Source organism: Colossoma macropomum, unplaced genomic scaffold, assembly GCF_904425465.1.
Source record: "Colossoma macropomum unplaced genomic scaffold, Colossoma_macropomum, whole genome shotgun sequence".
NCBI classification, from domain to species: domain Eukaryota; kingdom Metazoa; phylum Chordata; class Actinopteri; order Characiformes; family Serrasalmidae; genus Colossoma; species Colossoma macropomum.
In genome coordinates, this window is record NW_023494792.1 from 11,170,897 (window position 1) to 11,190,679 (window position 19,783).

Here is a 19,783-nt window from a genome sequence, read left to right on the forward strand (position 1 = left end):
CTGATTAACTCATAGAACTGCAGCAGAACCTCTCAGGACACCCAGCATCTGTCGACATAAGAACTGAACTTTGTTAAGGCCAGAGTGCGCTGACAAGACAAACACACATAATGTCTTGGTGTGCCATACCAGCAGAGCACTCAAGGGTACGTCTTCAGTTAGGGAACATAATGGTACCGTATTCCATTCTAATTATACTTTGAAGTTGCATTGATTCCTGACTTCAGCCTTCTTACTTTATTTTTCTCTTCTGATAAGGTACATATATGTCAGGGGTGCCCAATCCTGGTCCTGGAGATCTACCACCCCGCACAGTTTAGCTCCAACCCTAATCAAACACACCTGATCCAGGTAATGAAGGCCTTCAAGGTCATCTGAGTATTAGAGCCAGGTGTGTTGGATCTGAACTCTCCAGAGTCATAGATCTTCCGGACCAGGATTGGGCACCTCTGATAGATGTACTTTTTCCCTGGGGGAAAAAAACATATTTAAGATGCACAGCTGGACTTTAACACCATTGTTTGTACCTTGTTGAACAGAAATCTAACTGTGCTGTACCCTTTTTTGTGAAAGTGTAAGGACAACTGCAGATTTTAGAATGTTTGTGTTTGGTGCTCTGGCCTTGATTAAAATGTTACTTAGTAAATAATAATTACTTTTTTAATAACATACCTAAGTAGAACTAAATGCACAATGATTTGAAAAAACAGACAAACTAACAAAGTAAATGTTTTTTTTTCTCTTGAAAAGAAAGCAGCTTTGCAGGAGAAGAACATAAGTTAGTGAAACAATATTTTATTTTATTCCAAGTAATTTTGGAACATTTCTGTTAGTCCATTCATCCTGAAATGTTCACACAATGTAAAAAGTGTCGTGTTTTCAAATGGTCTTTAAAAATAATTGAAAAAAATAGTTACAAGGTTTTGAAACACAATATGATGGTAACATATCTCTCAAAGCAGTGGCACAGGACAGTGACGTACCTAAACCCGCATCAGTCATTTATTGATGAATGAGTCCGAGTGATTCAGAAAATGTGTATCTGCAGATTAGCATTGTTGGGGATGGATGTGCTACATATGTGTTCGCAGGCTTGCGTGCTTGGTGTAAGCTCTGAGAGTTGGTAGAAACACACAAAAGAGGAAAACTGTATAGGCACACCGTATATACACACTGAGCCACATGCTTTACAGGAATAAGAGGAGAAACACACATAAAAGCATGTTTTATATATGCACACACACACGGCAGTGCTGCGGATTCTGTTTGTGGGGTGTATGGTGGGGGTGAGAGTGCGGAGCTGAACAAAGGGCGATGAATCAGGCTGTTATCAAACTCTCTCTCTCTCTCTCTCTCTCTCTCTCTCTCTCTCTCTCTCTCTCTCTCTCTCTCTCTCTGAGACAGATCAGCAGTGCCGATCACTCCCACGCATCTCACACATGGTCCTCGTGCCTCAGCACACACTCACGTACTCACTCACTCACATGACTGCACAGCTAGAGGCGTATAAACACTCGGATACATGAGCACAACCAGGCTTTCTATGAAATAACTCTGCTGAGATGCTCTTAGAAGACATTAGTGTGTTCGTAGGGGTGGGTTGGGGGGTCACAGCACTACTAATGCGGCCAATCATCAAATTGCTGCACAAAGGGGCGTGGCCTGAACGTTGTCATAGACATGCTTAATTCAGGAACGTTCAAGCCCACCGCCAGAGATCATCACTACAGCCATTTATGAAATTCTTGGACGCCAGGCACCTCCCACCATACCATCAGTATTCACTGCCTGAGAGGGGCCTCTCTCTCAAACACACACACACACACACAACCTTGAATGGAATCAAGACACACTGATCACACAGGCAGCATTTAATTACAGCACAGAGAGAGAGAGAGAAAGAAAGAGAGGGAGGAAGCTAGGCAGAGAGACGCAATGCATGAGAGAATTAAATAAGCAGAGAAAAATACAGTATAAAGAGAAAGAGAAAGAAGAAAGAAAAGGAGAGGAAAATAAGAGAGCAAGAGAACGAATGAGAGAAAAGGTAAAAAAAAGAGAAAAAAGAAAGCAACAGAGGGAGAGGGAGCAAGGGATAAAGAGAGGGAAAGAAAAGTAAGGAAATAAAGAGGGAAGAAAAAAGACAAAGTGAGAAAGATGGAATCAAAGAGAACAGGAGGGAACGAAAATGAAACTGAGTCAGAGAGAGGGAGAGAAAATGAATAAAAGAGAGAGAATGAAACGAATGAGAGAGAGACTGAGAGAAAAAGGGAAAAGAGAGAGGGAAGCAGAGTAAATAGTAAAAAAAATAGAAAGAAGAAAGGAAACGAGGAAAATAAAGAGAGCAAGAGACAAAATGAGAGAGAGTAAAAAAGTAAAATAAAGAGTAAAAAAATAAAATAGAAAAAAGAAAGCAACAGAGGGAGAGGGAGCAAGGGGTAAAGAGAGGGAAAGAAAAGTAAAGAAATGAAGAGAGGGAAGAAAAAGAGAAAGTGAGAAAGATGGAATCAGAGAGAACGAGAGGCAGCGAAAAAGAATAAAAGAGGGAATAAGACAGAGAGAGGGAGAGAAAAAGAATAAAAGGAAGAATGAAACTGAATGAGAGAGAGACTGAGAGAAAAAGGGAAAAGACAGAGGGAAGCAGAGTAAATAGTAAAAAAGAAATAGAAAGAAGAAAGAAAACAAGAGGAAAGTAAAGAGAGCAAGAGACAAAATGAGAGAGAGAGTAAAAAAGTAAAATAAAAAAGAGTAAAAAAACAAAATAGAAAAAAGAAAGCAACAGAGGGAGAGGGAGCAAGGGATAAAGAGAGGGAAAGAAAAGTAAAAAAATAAAGAGAGGGAAGAAAGAAGAGACAAAGTGAGAAAGATGGAATCAAAGAGAGAACGAGAGGGAGCGAAAAAGAATAAAAGAGGGAATATGAGTGAGTGAGAGAGAGAGGGAGAGAAAAAGAATAAAAGAGGGAATAAGACTGAGTGAGAGAGAGAGGGAGAGAAAAAGAATAAAAGGAAGAATGAAACTGAAAGAGAGAGACTGAGAGAAAAGGGAAAACAGGGAAGCAGAGTAAATAGTAAAAAAGAAATAGAAAGAAGAAAGAAAACGAGGAAAAAGAGAGCAATAGACAAAATGAGAGTAAAAAAGAGTGAAAAGAGGGGGGAAAACAGACAAAGTGAGAAAGATGGAATCAAAGAGTGAGTGAGAGAAGGAGAGTGAGAATGAGAGAAAAAGAATAAAAGAGAGAAGGAGACTGAGTGAAATAGAAACAGAAAGGGAGAGAAAAAGGAAAAAAGACAGACAGAGGGAAAGCAAAGGGAGAGAGAAAGAACAAAAGAGAAAAAGAAAGAGAGGGAGGGAGAGAAGAAAGAAAGAAAAAAGATGAGAGACAAAGAGAGAGGTAGGTTTAAGATGCGCATTGGTTCATTGTTTCCTCTGCGCTCTCTCTCTCTTTCTCTCTCTCTCTCTCTCTCTCTCTCTCTCTCTCTCTCTCTCTCATCCCCCTCCACTTGTTTTACCTGTGTGTTGTTTAAAGTTTCAGATCACATGGTTGAACCTGCTCTTTTCTTCCGCAGCTCTTTTTCAGTGTTTGACTGAAAGCCTGGCTTGTTGCCTTAAAGTTGACAAAGCTGTCGAGGGAATAATGCGTGCCTGTGGACATTTTCCCCCAAAACAGACAACTTGGCTCCTGTCTGGGGCGATGATGAGCTGTAATATCGAGGAATATTACTTCCAGGATTTGGCTGGCTTTTATGACAGACGCCTTAAAAGATGCATTAGCGCACATAAAAGTTTATTGTTCGGAGAGCCATCAGACCCTCTGATGGAGTCTCTCCCTGAGCTGCACTGGCTGCACACAGCAGGCAGAACTGGCCTCCTTTATTACCAAAACTAGCAGGACAGTATGAGCAGCCAGACCTGTTCTTACAGAAATAAAAACCCTGTTCTTACCTTCCAGGAAGCTTTATAGGAAAAGCTTGATGAAAGATTGAATTTACACTAATTTCTTTTTATCCCAAATGTAGTAGATCAGCCAAAGCATGACCGGTTTCTCAAGCTTTTTTTTGTTTGTTTGTTTTGCACTGGAGCTTTGAGGCTAATGAAGCTAACAAGTAAAGTTAAGTATTTCTGACCAGGTTATCATTGAGTAATAAAGTTTCTTGTCTGGTTTCTGGCAAAGTGGACAGAAGTAAATAGCATGGCTATTTATGTCCATACGTTACTGTCCATTAGCTGACTAGAACAGAAGAGCTAAGCTGTCTGTTGAAGGATTAATGACTAGTGAGTTAGTTGACAAGTACTCTCAGCCTCAGATGCTCCTGAGCGCGCTATGCTGGCCTGCGCATACTATGCTGGTCACAACTATCAGGATTTTCTTAGTTGCATTCTGACTTGTTAGTCACGTGTCCACATGTACGCACGTCCATGCACTGGTTTTAATCTGTCAGCTGGCCACTCTGGCCACTCCATCAACTCACAGATGTCAGGTTAGGCATGTGTCCTCGTGTTTGTACGTCCATGCCCTGGTTTTAATCTGTCACTTGGCCAATCTGTGCACCATGATGAGTCTTTTGGAGCAAGAGGTAGAAGAATGACGTCTACGTTTTGACAGATATACAGTCAGTTTAAATTTAAATACCCCAGTCAAATAAGTTGTGTTGTTGATTTTCTATGAAAATAAGTTAATACATCCTCTATCTCAAATATTGCATTTTTCTGCTTATTTTAGAGCATAATTTCTATTTACTTGCTGAGTTTAAAATATAAAATAAAACTTATGGTATAAAATGTGCCATAACTTTTGGACAGGCCACATGTTTAATTATATATTTTTTTCAATATGTTAAATTCATCCAATAAACAGTAATCATGCATAAAATTGTGCAGATGTTTCTTCTCTGTAGAGGACGTATTAACCTATTTTCCCTTAGAAAAACTTGCATATGACTGTACATCTATACTCACACACACACACACACACACACGCTCCGTCACTTGTGCTGAGTCAAGAGTATGTTATATATTTCTTGTCTTTACAAAAAATATTTTCTCCTCGTCTTCAGCCCCGTCCTTTAGGAACGCCTGCTAGCCGGTCCACATTTACAGTCCACATACAAACTTGATTACCTGACTCAGGTACGCTGGGAGTCAGAAAAGCACAAAACATTTGCAAAATGTGCATTGCCTGGGGATGCTTGAGGGCTGGGTTGAAGACCTCAGCGTTATGCAAAGTTCTTTCTCCTTCCTTTTTCTCTCTCTTTTTTCTCTCTGGGTGAGGTTTGTGGTGTTCTCGCTGTATTTTTCCATGCACTGTGCTGGAGCAGCAATCATTTGGATACATTTCAAGCCTGGTTCTAAAAGAGAAGACTGAGGGTTTGTTCTTAGACCTGCTCTCCTCAGCAAGACTGTCGGAGCCAAACAAGCAGGAGATTTAAATGGCGCTGCATCTAAAATCCCATTAGGCTGGTGTGTATTTTTTATGAGACCAATTCCGTATTTTTCCCAATAAGAAACTTGCTTTTATATTATTATAAAAGTGTAAGACTGCCGTTCCTGTGCGAGTGTTGGCCTCACTTTACGATAGTAACTTCGGAACATTCAGTCAGCGAAATCATTCCCAGTGGAAAGTAGCGCAAGTCCTTTATGTACGCCATCAAACTCAGACTATCTGAGCATCATTTCTGCTTAGCTGCATGTTTTGCTTCTGTGCTTTGCTTTATAGAACAGCACTAAAGCTTATATTCAGACTTTCGTGCATGACATTATCTGTGAAAAGTGGAACAGGAGTGAGATAACGCTGCCTGGAAGACAGTCTACACTTTCACACATTTGGGCGGAGTCTCGTCTCTTCTCGTCTGTCCTATCACTCTCTTTTTGCACTCATCCACTTTCAGACATTCATTAAAGCATAATTGCTGTCTAATTGGGCTTTAATGAGTCGAGAGAAACAGGGAGGCGAGTGGAAGCCAACAGGCTTCAGCCGTGGTGAGTTCTCCGACTGAGGCCTAATTGTTTATCGCCTTGCACATCTTGATGGAAAGTGCCTTTAGGGGGAGCCGCTGCTCAGCGAGCTCCAGCTCCCCCATCCATCCATCCGTTGCTGAGTGTTTGGCCCAATTTTTGTTTCACACTTTAATTAATGAGCTATTCATTATCAGGGCCCAACACAAGCGGGCGACTCACTCCGAAATTGATTCCTCGATTACCCCAGTGGCAACAGCAGTGATTGTAAACTTGCTAAATGAGCCTGTGTAAGATTGACTGGTTAGGGGTTTGTTAATGGTATTATCTGAATTGCTTTTCCAGTCATTTCCCCAAACTGGTCATGCAGGAACATTTTGGAGATTGGAGGTGAATTGTCTTCGGAGATTGCTTTAGTGGACGTCTCTGTTTTACCTGGAAGTGATGCAGCGCTGCACTAATTATTTAGGGAGAGGTGTGAAATTGCTACATGCTCAGCTCAGAATTAGCTGTCAGAAAGTAAGCCACAAATGCTTGTTGGCTGCGAATGTGTTGTCACTGATTATTTTGAGGCGTGCAGTAATTTGTCTTGAATATTTATACTCAGCTTTAGAAACTCCTGGATCCTAGAAAACTTTTGTCCAGCACATTTTGGTGATGTTTGTTGTTTAAATGTACCTGATTTGTAAGCAGGTAGTTACTAGGATTAATAAAAGCATTTAAGCAGAGAGTCACCAAACTGTGCTGATCTAAGGCCTTCCAGGACCCACGAGTTAAAGAAACCTCAAAGGTCCAAAGCTAAATGCATTGAAATATTCACATTAACTGCAGTTTGAGAGTATTAATATAGAGTATAACTAGAGCGTCTACAGTTTATTGCTTCTCTCCATTTCTGGCTAATTTTTATCAGCCGATAAAGCAGCAGTGGTGAGTCGCAGCTAGTTCCTCTGATGTGAGCTGATGGTCCAGCGAGGCGTAATGACAACATAGCCATATTTGCCTTTTGCCTCTCTCTCACGCACACACACACTTTCTCCCTGCATCTCCCTTTCTCCCTCTGCAGATTGTGTTTAATGGCTGTGCTATGTTGTAGGCGAACATGTGAGTGCTATGAAGCTTTTAGAAGGTTTGCTGACTGTGTCGTGCTCAGCAGCTGGTAGCTTTTCTCTGGATACTTCTAGTACTAAATATTGTAATGAGTCTCTATGAGGCAATCTTTGGCATGTCCACTCTCTATTCCCACTTCTTTCTTATGTTTTGCTTCCTTTCTTTGTTACTTTCCTCTATGGGTGGGCAAAAATATAATGATACTTGAGGACATTTTGTTGATGCACAATATGCATCATGATATTTTGATTTGTGGAGGGTTGCAAATGAGTTGTAATGATCAGAATGAACCAGAATAACAGTAGTACTACATTTAACAAAGGTTATTATCAGGGTTATCATGGTAGCCACCGTCTATATCTTCTCTTTGGGAATGGCAGCTATTATGAGGAATGGGGAAAATGTTAATCTCCTTTTGATGATGTATATCCTCACTGTCAGAACAAAACCCTATGTTTACAAAGTGGTAATTAGGGCTGGGCAGTGTATGATAATATATGTTATTATTATGATAAATTACGTCACAATACAGTACAATTCACTTTTCAAAATGTTATGTATACTGTCAGTACTTGTAGAGCACTGACCAACTGCACTATTTCATCATAAAGAAAGGAAAATCAGTCCTGTGTAACAGGATTCAGTACAACACAGGATGACAAATACTGAAAAAAAAATACTGAAAAATACTGATTTTTTTTTTTTTTTCAGTGTTCAGAGTTGATAGTATTTTTTTACGTAGCACTACTGGTTCTTTGTTCTATGTTACAACTGATCAGATGTCTGAAACAATAGATATTGTGACAAATGTGTATCATGAACATTTCTTGAAATATCATGATATTATATGTTTGCCAGATTGCCCACCTCTAGTGATAATTTTACAGGAAAAGGTGCAGAAATTATTTACTCCAGGTACTTTCGGACCATTTCTGTATGTCCATTAACATTGAAAACTAAACACAATATAAACCACATCTGCTTTTTTCAAATTGTTAAAAAAAAATTGTTGTGACAGCAATAATATAGTAAAAATTGAGGCACTTACTTTTCTGAATTTTTGTTGCATTTGGCTACTAATTAGCAGTTTTTTAATATACCTTTCTGTGTGTGTGTGTGTGTTTCAGTTGGTTTAATGTAAAATGTAAAACAGCCATGGGAACAGACTTTTGGTAACTTATGAGGTAACCCCCCCAACCCCCCAGCAATACAAAGCAAATTTGCAAATGGTTACATATTTGAAGGAAGAACAGGAAGAAAAATCAAACAGTTGATAAAAAATAAATGAATAAAATAAGATAAAGGCATGATGGACTGACATTCAATATCAGTTACTTGTTAGTATACAATTTATTCAGTTACAGGTTGTTGTTGTTTACAGGCTCTCTATATTCGGTCCTTTTATGGTACATGTAGTTGTTTTGTGTTCTAGAAATGCTCACAATACCCGTGACATTCAGAGAAGTGCACTCGGGTACAATTCTTCACGATAATGACAGCATAGTATTTTGCCCACCCCTACTTTCTTTGTTTCTCCTTCTCCCTCTCTCACTTCTGTCGCCCTCTTTGCATTAGGCTCGTGGTGCTGGATTGCTAGTGAGCGACGCAAAGGGAATTATGTCAACATGAGATGAGAGGATATGTGTGATATCCTTAGATATAGACGCCGTGACGTGTCACTGTTCTTTCAGGAGACCTGCTTTCACAGCTTTATTAATCTGTCACTTTTTCTCCCTCTGCGCCTGTCTCCAGGCCTGCTGCGAATGTGTAAGATGGGCTAAATTCTCCCTCCTGTGATAAGAGAGGGTCTGGCTAGAGGCAGACTGGATACAGATGCTTTGAAGATTAGCAGTGGGTTCAGGCCAGAGACCCTCGATCACTGGTTCTAAATGTTGGTCATGGAGGTCCACTGCCCTGCTTGTTTTGGTGTTTTCTCTGCTGTAACACACCCACTTCAACTCAGTAAGGGTTTGTTAATTAATGGATTAGTTGGATCAGGACATTAGAGCAGTAGAAACACTGAAATGTGCAGGACAGTGGTACTCCAGGACCAAGGCACAGTAATCATCACAGCCTGTTTGAGTTTTTAAAACTGGAGCTCAAAAATATTAAAAGGTAAAAGAGAAAATAGGATCCAAACCATGAACACATGCACACATCAAATTTGATGTTTCTATATATGATTCTATACTTGTGATAATAAAGCACAGAAATATGATGCAAACATTTCTTGAATCTGTAGAGTCGCCTTTCCATAACATCTTATCATTAGATCGTACATGACTCACATGGAGTTATGCGGCTGTGAAGAGGGGTTGAGATCTGTCCTCATCTGCCTCTCACTGTGTAATTGGTGGATTCATGTGTTTGTGTGAAACTGACCAATGGACACTCAGGACTTACCCATCATGTTGGAAACCCTTCATTCTTCATTCAGTCAGCATCACATGTAAGACACGTGTGAAAGGGTGTGCAAAGAGTTTACCACCACTGAAGTTGCTGCAGTGTTTTTGGAAGGTAGTGATGAAGATAGCAGAGCATTTTGATATGAAACATATGGGTATCATGGTATATGCAAGTGCCTTTAAAGGTGAATTTAAAAAGATATGCAAAAATAGAGAAAATGCCCTCAGACCCCAGAGGCCCAACAACCTTTTAAGACCTGGTAGACCATCAAAACGGTCATCATCAGACAGTCTATGACTACTCCACAGTGCTGTTTTACACAGAACCTACATAAACGTCATAAATGGACCTCATGGAGTTCAAATCAAATACAAGAAAAATGTATTAGTCCCTTTTATATTCAGCAGATTCAGTATTATGCCGTATTCTGAGTTTGGAAGTTTGAGCTGAACTTCCTAACATCCTCACAGTAGACGCTTGTAGCTTTGCTACAAGCACCCGCTCAGCAGCAGCTTGCGCTGTAAAATAATCAGTAGATTGAGTCCTAAACTGAAGACGCTACTTTTGAATTAAATCTTCCTCTCCTTTCTTCCCCCAGCACTAGATCACTGCATCCAATTATTGCTGCTTGCCTTATGCTTTAGAGTACTCCATCCTTGCTGAATCCATTTCCTCCTTATGCAAAGCACTTCCTCTGCTTTTTGTTCTCCTCTCTCTCTCTCACTCGCTCGCTTGCTCGCTCACTCTATTTCTTGCTTTCCCATCATCTCGATCTTTCTCCTACATGCGTACCCTGACTGAATTTCTTGGCAGTGGAATCAGGAGGAGCATCCAGGGAATGCTGTGGGCCTCCCAGCTGGAGGAATAAATAACACAAAATCTACATTACATACGGCCAGCGAAGACCTTGACAGATAATGTCCAGCGATGCACATCAGAGAGAGAGAGAGCCCTGTAGGACTATGGCCAATTAGGTCCAGCACATCTCAAAGCTCTCTCAGACATGTCAAATTAGCCATCATGCCTTGAGTGCTCAGCTTGAGCCCTCTGTGTCAGCCTGAAGTAGCTCCTGGTTCTCCTCTCTTTCTCTGCTCTCCTTCATCTGCTTCCCTGCCTCATTAGCTTCTTCTCCCACCTTCTCTCGCTCTTCACTCTGTTCTCTGCTTCTATCACAGTTCTCTTTCAGCCTGTCTGTGTTCCACAGCTGTTTGCAGTGTTAACTGTCATGTTTTGTTGAGATTACTTGTTCGGGGTCCGAGTGACCCACGTTGTATGATTTTAATGAATAATAATTTCTGTATATGCCATGAAACTGTCCTTTCTTTTGGTTGAATTAAAGCCCAGTATACAAAAATGATTGAAGCCTTAACTCTCCCCTTTTGCCACAAAGTAGGTGTGCACATTTCCCAAAGGTGCCGACATCCACAGATGGCCATAAAACATCATTACTGCACATGTATTGTTTTTCCAGTATGTTAAACTCAAAATAAGCAAATAGCAACTGTGTGTTAAAATTTGCTGGACATATCATATTTAAGTGTGTTCCCTGTAGAGGATGTGTAAACTTATTTTCACATAGGAAATAAACAAACATGTCATTTGATGGGGGGTGTTCAAACTTTTGCATACAGCTGTATGTTATGTGGGCTGTGCATTATCTATGATTTTCACTAAATTCTGACACATGTCCCAACTGTAACTGAAATCATCTTGCTGAAGCTGCAAGTTTTCCCTCATTAAATTAGAGTGAGAGACAGAGAGAGAGAAAGAGAAGAAAGAGAGAGAGAGAGAGAGAGAGAGAGAGAGAGAAAGATGAGAGAAAGAAAGAATAAGAGAAATAAAGTGGAAGGTTGGGAGAGGGAGAGAAGGAGAAAGTGAAGGGAGAGAGAAAAAAGGGAGAGAGACAGAGAAAGTGAAAGTGAAGGGAGTGAGAGAGAGAGAGAAGAGAGTGAAAGTGAAGGGAGAGAGAGAGAAGAGAGAGAGCGAATTTTAAAACTAAACTCGGTGCAGCAGTGTGTCCTCAGGGCTCTATCAATAACCATTAGGCATGTTCCCTCATTAGGGACCAGACATTCACTCTGATCCAGGACCAGCTTCCGCTGTCCCATCCCAACGTGCTCCATCAGAACAGAAAGGCAGCTGCTGCTGTTCTCTGATCAGCTCTTACGCTTTTACACTGGAGTGCATCCAGCCACCCGAGCTGCTGTTAGGAAATGCAAATGAGGAATATTTACTTAACCAGAAGATGATTGCTGTGAAGGCTCTGCTGCACACTTACTCGTCCACATTCAGCCTTTTTGCATAATCAGGCAGCTAACACACACACACACACACACACACACACACACACACACACACACAGACACACTCACACGCACACTCTCCCCACACTCAGCATGTCCCAGTACTGGAGTCTCTTAGTTCAGAGGATAGAGTATACCAGAGGACACTGAGTGAGTGAATAGAAACTCTAAGGCTGTGTCCCTATACACCACAGTCAATGGTTAAATGTAATTGTATTATGCTAAAAACATACAGTGCAGAAGTCTTGGGCACCATAGAGTTTTTAAACTTTTTATAACAGCACTTGATATTTTCTGAGCTAGTTTGAAGAACAAGGTGGTTGCAGATTTCTCCTTTGTCCCCAGCCATCACACAGATTTATTCAATTCTGTCACCAACACATCTGATTTAACATGATGAGGAGCTGATTAGCCAAAAGAAGTGCTGGATGATGGCTACAGATAATGCTGAGCTTCCTTGAGGAGGGCTTAGGAAATGGGTAACACATTGACACACATAAAATCACTACTTATTTTATTAATGTTATCTGTATTTATTCTAATATTTGTGTTGTTCTGACCAAAATCCTGACTGCCAATGAACAGATTTTAAGTGGAATTTTCTCAGGTGCCTTAGGCTTTTGCACAGTACTATAACTAGAATTGGAAATTGATTGACATTTGCTCTTTCTGATACCACTGATGATTTCTTAAAACAGTTCCCATTCCTAAACAATCCCAAAACTCCAATACTCACCAATACTTCAGCAAAAAAATAAACACATAAATAAGTAAATTGCAATTTCTTATCTTTATTATTTTACAGAATTATTTGAAAACTATTTTAAAAATGTTTTGGAGCAAAAATTTTACCTTTAGAATATTTCAGGGGAAAAAAGCCACAAAAAATTGTGTTTATAAACAATGTTTAGCCTACACATCTCACAAGAATGTGTCATAAAAACGTCTCAAAATCTGTTTATGCTTCTTTTGGTCTTGGTTAGCGTTGTAACGCCTTGGATAAAAGATCCTTCATCACAAATCTGTAGGCTGGCTATAAAAATGTTTAACCATGTTTGCGCTGGTACTGTCATTAGGAGGTTGTGAGTTCGATCCTCGGCGATGCCACGGCTATCTGCAGCCGGTAGTCTAAGAGAGCATAATTAGTCCTCCCTCTTCCCCATCTCTCAGCATGATGCAAGCCAACACATGCGTCTCTTAAGCCCATTTAACACCAGGCTCAGTAACCGCACCGCATGACTGGCCATGCACAATATGCTTCTGTATTAAGATATATATATTTAGCACCCAAACTTGGAGACGTAGACTGTGGGTGGGAATGGGACACAACTAAATTTGGAGAAAATTGGGTTTTAAAAAATTGCTTATTTTATAATGAACGCAGGCAGAGGATCAAACGATGCATCAGAATGTGCAAATAATTCAGCTCCAGTAGAATCAAACCCCTTTTTCCTGATTTCTGAAAAGAGTTGACAGACAATGTTCAACCTAAAACACAACATTCAGATTCAGTCTGGAAAAGAGGGACTGAGGAGAAGAGAGGAAAAATGGGAAAGGGGAAGGAAGGAAGAGGAAATGGAAAAAGGTCAGAAAATTAAAATTTTAACAGTTCTCCAAGGCCTCTCTTTGGGCAGATCCAGAAATCTTGTGTGAGCAGTAATGGATTCTGACAGAACATTTCTCTTTACCTAGTGACTCAAAATGAGGTAAATTAAAGAATCCTCTGCCTCCCCGACCCTCTTCTCCTCCGACGAGCACGCCCTGCTGGAACTGCCCGTCACGCTTCGTTACCATGGCAGTGCGTTCTGACTGGCTATCTTCTTCGAGCTCAGCCACTCACAAAGCCCCTCGGCTTTGAGGGCCTGGCCATCTGGACGAGGACGGAGGAAATGATTGACCTTCATCATTAATGCATTGAATGCATTAGAGTGCATGAAAAAGGCTGAAGCTGAATTCAGTCTATTTCTGATCTGTTTCTCCACACAGACGGAGCGTTATAACATACGAGAGACAGGACTCTCACCCTGTAGGAGAACCTCTCTCTCTCTCTCTCTCTCTCTCTCTATCTCTCTCTATCTGTCATTCTGCCAATTTGTCTGTTTTTTTCCTCTCTCTAGCTCTCTCGCTTTTACATTCTTTCACTCTTTTGCTTCTGTCTCTCTGTCCCCTTCTCTTGCCTTTTCTTTCTTTATTTCTTCCTTTCTTTCAATTTCTCCTCTCTCTGCCTCACTGTCTCTTCATCATCTGTTCTCATTGTTTTTTGTTTCTTTCCTGCTCTTTCTCTCTCTCCTTTTCCTTTTTTTCTCTCTCACTCACTTTTACTGTCTCCCCATCTCCCTCTCTTTCTCGCTCTTTCTCTTTTTCTTTCTTATTCTCTTTTTCTTCCCCTCTCTCTATTTCTCTTCTGTCTTTCTCTCTAAATTTCTCTTCTCTTTTTGTTATGCTTTTTCCTCTCTTTCTCTCTAGCTCTCTCACTTTCATCTTTTTTTATTCTCTCACTATTTTTCTTCTGTCACTCTCTCTCCTCTTCTTTCTTTCCTTCTTCCTTTCTTTCTTTCTTTGTTTATATATTTTTCTCTCTCTGGTTCACTCTCATTTTCCTTTCTCTTGCTCTTTCTCTCAGTTTCTCTTCTGTCCCTCATCTCTCTCTCTCTTTCTCTCTCCCTCCCTCTCTCTCTCTCTCTCTCCCTCACACCTCATCATCTTCTCCTTCATCTGTGTGTGTGTGAAGTTTGAGAGAGGGATGACACTCTTTCCCCTTCAGAGCAGGATGCATAAGTTATTCATTTCACCCTTGTTACTAATTCAGGCTGGAGAGCGCTCCCCACTGTCTGCACCTCAGACTCAGGAGAGTTTGAATGGCACTGCTTCGTTCAGCATGTTGGCACTGTACTGTATTTTAACATTTTTAGATGTCGCCAACAGCAGACAAGCAGAAGGCTCTGTTTGACTAACGATGATAGCCTTGAATGCTGCACACAGAGAAAGCTCAACCTTTGTTCTGTAACAGACACGGCTGAAGCTCTGAGAGGAGAACTGTGAATTTGCATCTAGACGCTGCAGAGTGTGGTGAGCTCAGCTGAAAGTGAACAAATAGATCCAGACGAACAGCGCTGTGAGCTGTTCACATGTTTCTATAGGCACTGTGTAATAAGATTTACACGATCTCACGTCATCATAATTGTTGCTAATTCTTGGTTTCAGTTTAACAATCCCGAGCTGAGTGAGACTGAGTGAGGAAATGGGTGTACATTACGCTGTGAATAGGATAGGATAGGCAGTAGTATTGCAGGTTGATGTTCAAAGTGGTGTTGAGATCATTAAAGGGCCCATGTCATGGGAAAATGAATGTTTGATGCAGTATGTAAACACTGTAAAAGTTTCAGAATACACTGTTGACACCTTAGTTCATAAAGTCCACATATGAGAAACAGCCTGTTTTGAACTTGCTGTGTTTGTGATGTCACAAAAACAAGCCAACAACAGGTTAGCCCCACCCATTCACACTGAAGTTGTAAGTAGTTTTTCAGCTCAGACTGCTTTTTGAAAGAGGTGCAATACAAGGCAGCCAATCAGAACTGTGATCATTTACATCTGAAAGGCACAGAGTCAAAAACAGTGTGTTTAATATGTGACACGGATTTGTCTTTTATGTGACAGTGTGAACCGCAAAAAACACATTGAATCTGACAGTTTCAATTCAGATTTGGGCAACTGTCATATGTGGTGCTGAACTCTGATACATATCTGATACACGGCGATGTGACCTCTGTCTGAACTGTGTGAGTGACCAAACAACAAAGTCAGGGTTGGGCAGTAAATCGGATTTGAGCCTCTTTTACTTGCAGTCTGAATGTATCTGTATGAGTTTGGAAATGGTCATGTAAAAATTAAATTTAGAATGTTTTTTGGTACACAATAAACATCATAAGTTGTAGGATATGGGCCCTTTAACTGAAGACTAAAGGTGAAGTTATATACATTTGGAAAAAATAGTAAAGCTTAGTCACTGTCTTAATAAATCATTACCACATGATCTACAAACCACAAACGATGCAGACCAAGACTGTAACTGATTATCTGAGTTTCAGGTTTGGTCTGCATCATTTGTGAAATATGACGGTTGTATATATTATAAGCCTCATACTAATTATATGACAGTATCAGGCTTATAATATGTAAAAATGTCATGTTTCAGGTGTGCACATCAAAAGGAATGTTGTTGATGCTACACTCTACCTAATTAGTTTGCACAGCTCTGTTGAGTCATGCAGTGACAGCACTAGTCATAAGAAAAGCGTACATTGCCATTAGTTATAAGCAGTCACAACTACCTCTTTCATGATCATGTTATGCTAAAATGATCAATATAGTGTTGTAGTATGGAGTTGCCAGGGTTACTGCTGTACGCATAAGCATGATGTGATGTTAGCACTGTATAACGACACTCCTTGTTAAGCAGTGAGAGTGCAAAATGACACATGAGCACATACAGGCTGTCATAAATGTAAAGAAAGCCCTGATTAATGCAGATGCAGCATCCACAGCTGACTAGGGGAAGGGGATGCTAAAAGAGAACAGTGGGGCCGGCAGTAAGGAGAAGCACAGATGAAAAAGAGACTGAAGTGTGAAGAAAGTGAGCGCAGGGTTTTTGTCAGGGAGGCTGTGGCAAGGTATAATTAGGGCCTGGTAGCAGAGAGCGTGAGTGAGACAGGAGGGAGGAGAGAGATGTCTGTCTTGGGCAGGGATGGCTCTCTATCTGTCTCTCTCCAGAGCCTGTCCAATTAGAGCAATATGATGAACTCCAAACGATTCGCAGCAAAATGGAATCTATTGGACATTTGCTGAGTCCACCGGACGAGAGCAATTTAGAGCCTGCCTGCTCTGATTAGAGCCACTGATAGCCAGCCAGGTGCTTTCATCTCACTGCTTACTGCAAAGAGGAGGAGGATGAAAGAGTGAGAGGTGAGGGAGGACTGCAGATCCAGAGAGAAAGAATGTGAGGACGTGGAGGGTCAAAGTGCAGAAGGAGGTTTGGGAAATTAACCAGTATTACGAAAGAAGTCATTTACATAGCTGGGGATGCACTGATCCCACTTTTTATCAATACTGATTCCAGTATCTGAACTCTGAGTATTGATTTGGTACCAGTGATCTTTTTTTTCTTCTTCAGTGCATAAAAAAAACATTTATGTGCATAATAAAACGTGGGGCAATGACCACAAATCATTTTTTAAAAGAGAAAAACAGCAAGTCATTATACAGTGGCCCCAAAAAGTATTTGGACATTTGTGCACATACTTACCAGGTGTCATTTTCTTTTTGGTAAAGTATTTTTTCAATGCTGTGTTTCAAGTGGTTATGTATTTGCAGGCGTTTAGGTTTGCGTCCAAAATGCCTTTGTACACTTGTGAGTTCTTGATCCCATCAATAAAAAACAGCCCCAGGCTTTGATGCTTCAACCTCTGTGTCTTACAGAGCTGTTAGTGCAGTCCGGTTAAAATTCTTCTCCAGACTTTCTCCACTAAACAGGCTAGTAAACAGTTTGATACAGTGCTAAAAGTGTTTTTCTCTGAAACAAATATAATTTTGTTAAACATTTTGTGAAGTACTCTTTTAGGTTTAGCAATGGTTAAATGATAAGTCTCCAAATACTTTTGCAGACCACTTTATTAGATAATAACTAAAATAAGTGTATGACGCTACTGGATAATGATCATGACTAATGTATGGTATGTTTGAGCACTCTGCAAAAGTCAGAGACCACATTTACTTATTTAATTTTTATTTTATTTCCAGTCAAAACAGCCATTAAGTATGTTATTAATCCTTAGGAGATGTTTCTGAGAACATTAGATATATGATACTCCACTTTTATAAGGAAAAATAAGTGAAATCAGGAGTTTCCAAAAAAAAAAACTATGATGAACAGAAGTTAAAGCTGTCATCTTTGAGTGAGAGAGAAGAAAAAACACTGTGAGTCTGAAAGGATGTGTAGGTGTCAAGAAGCTGTTACTGAGAAAAGGAAACAGACACAAAAAAGAATAACATTTTCAAATCAAACAAAGAAGCAAAGAAACTGCTGGTGCTGCAGAAAAATTGGAGAGTTGTGAAAAATATCCCTGCAGATTTCTTTGAAAAACAAAAAGCTGCCTGAAAAAAGAAAGAAAAAGAAAGGAAACTGTAATAAAGGTAAAGTGGGGCCACACTAAATACTGAGAAAAATTATATTATATTTTGTTGTTTGTGCTCCTGTGTTAAATACATGATTTCTGTTTCTTTTCCTTACACTGGAATGATGACTAACTTGATCAACCCATTTTGACTGGAAATTAAATAAATTTACGGTGGCCTCTTTTGCACAGTACTTTTAAACACTCACTGATGCTAAGGGCTTTGCATTTATCTGTTCTGTCTGTTTATTGTTACCTTACCTTCACTGTTTTGTAAAGTGTTATGAAGAGTTTTTGACCCGTAAATCTGTCTCTTTGCCTTCAGCACACAGTGACGGGTTGCTAAGTCACCGGCTCCTGACCTGCTCTTGAAATGTGTGAAACGCTGTCAGTGTCCCACTTGTTTTGTTGTACACTGTCACCCAGAGGGGTCTCATCAGTGCTTCTATTACCCTGAAGTGGGACATTTGATTGCTAATTGTCCTACTTTGGCAAAGAAGGAGCGGAGAAAATTGTCTGCTTCGTAAAAGTGTTGCTTTACTTAAAAGCTGGTTTCACTTTGAACAAACTGGATTTGAGTTCAGCCAGGTCTGATGGGGTTTACGGTCCATTTATTTTGGAAGGCTTTGTTTCTCTGAAAGTGGTGGAGTTGAACGGCTGGTTAAGGTTTTGCAGCAGCCGAATTTATTTTCACTGATTCTCTTTGCGAGGTAAACATAGTAGTTCAGTGAGGAATCAGTATGACTATACAGTCAGTATCATCATCAGTATCTTCAGTACACTGTACTATACACTACTGTATGATCCATTTAATATCTGTTTACTGCATTTATTAACTTTTGGACTGTTGACTCTGTATCATCATCTCTGCTGCTGTTTTGTGTTAGATGCAGCGCTGTGTTCCAGAGGAGCTGTATTTCATTCCTCTCAACACATAGCTATGATGAGAAAGAACGACAATAAAGTTTGACTTCAAATGACTCATTTTTCCTTTTTTCTGTCCAACAGACCTGATCACCGCCGAGGCCCTGAGGACCCTCGAGACTATGGAGATGAAGGGGACTCGTTTATGGGACATGCCCCATAACAACAGCAAAACGCCCACATTTCTTCTGCCTTACTATCAGGGACTGGAACACTACAGTGGATCACTTCTTGGTGTCAGAACGACATTTTAACCATAAATTTTCATGCCCTGTACTGTTGCCTTTTTCTATTCAATCTAAACTGATAGACTTTTTCTGAGCAAGATAATGGAATGAATGAGCTTGATTACAATCAGGACCCAGTCTTCTTCTCAGCCCTCAACTGTGGGTGAAAGAGGCAGATGGAGGACTGGAACGTAAACACCGGCACAAAGCTCTGAATCAGAATTGCCTTCATTGGTGTGTTTTGCCTTGATGACAGTGTTGGAGTCTTGAAATATGAATTGAGCTTAATTAATAATAATTTTACATCAACAAACCAACAAATCTTGCTAAATGGCTTTTCAAAGGCTTATCCAAGTACTTTCTGGAATTAAAAATATCCAAAGCCATGGCTGTTGAACGGTGATGAATTCAGCTGGTTTTGATGCAAAGCACTGAAATCGAGCTGCTGTAGCACTCCTCATCATGTTTCCCACGTCTCCCATCTCTCATAGTCTAAAGAGACCAAATCTGATAATGATAACAATGATGAAAGATGTGGAATTCTATAGTTAATGTTGTTTTAACCTGGAAAAGAATGTGTGTAACTATGGTGAGAAGCCCAAACAGAAGCACTTCATGCAAAAGAAACTCCTACCTGCACCAGTACATCCTTCTGAATCACTGTGCATGGACACTTGGTCACACTATAAGTGG

General features: G+C 40.3%; 1 protein-coding gene across 1 annotated transcript in view; it reads left to right on the top strand.

Moving 5' to 3' along the window:
* trim44 (tripartite motif containing 44) overlaps nucleotides 1-19,030 on the top strand; it is a 61,216-nt gene extending 42,186 nt beyond the window's left edge. Inside the window, exon 6 of the mRNA XM_036575927.1 lies at nucleotides 18,948-19,030. Within this exon, the coding sequence (XP_036431820.1) occupies nucleotides 18,948-19,026 (79 nt within the window). The 3' untranslated portion in view covers nucleotides 19,027-19,030. The remainder of the gene's footprint in view (nucleotides 1-18,947) is intronic.
* The last annotated feature ends 753 nt before the right edge of the window (nucleotides 19,031-19,783 follow it).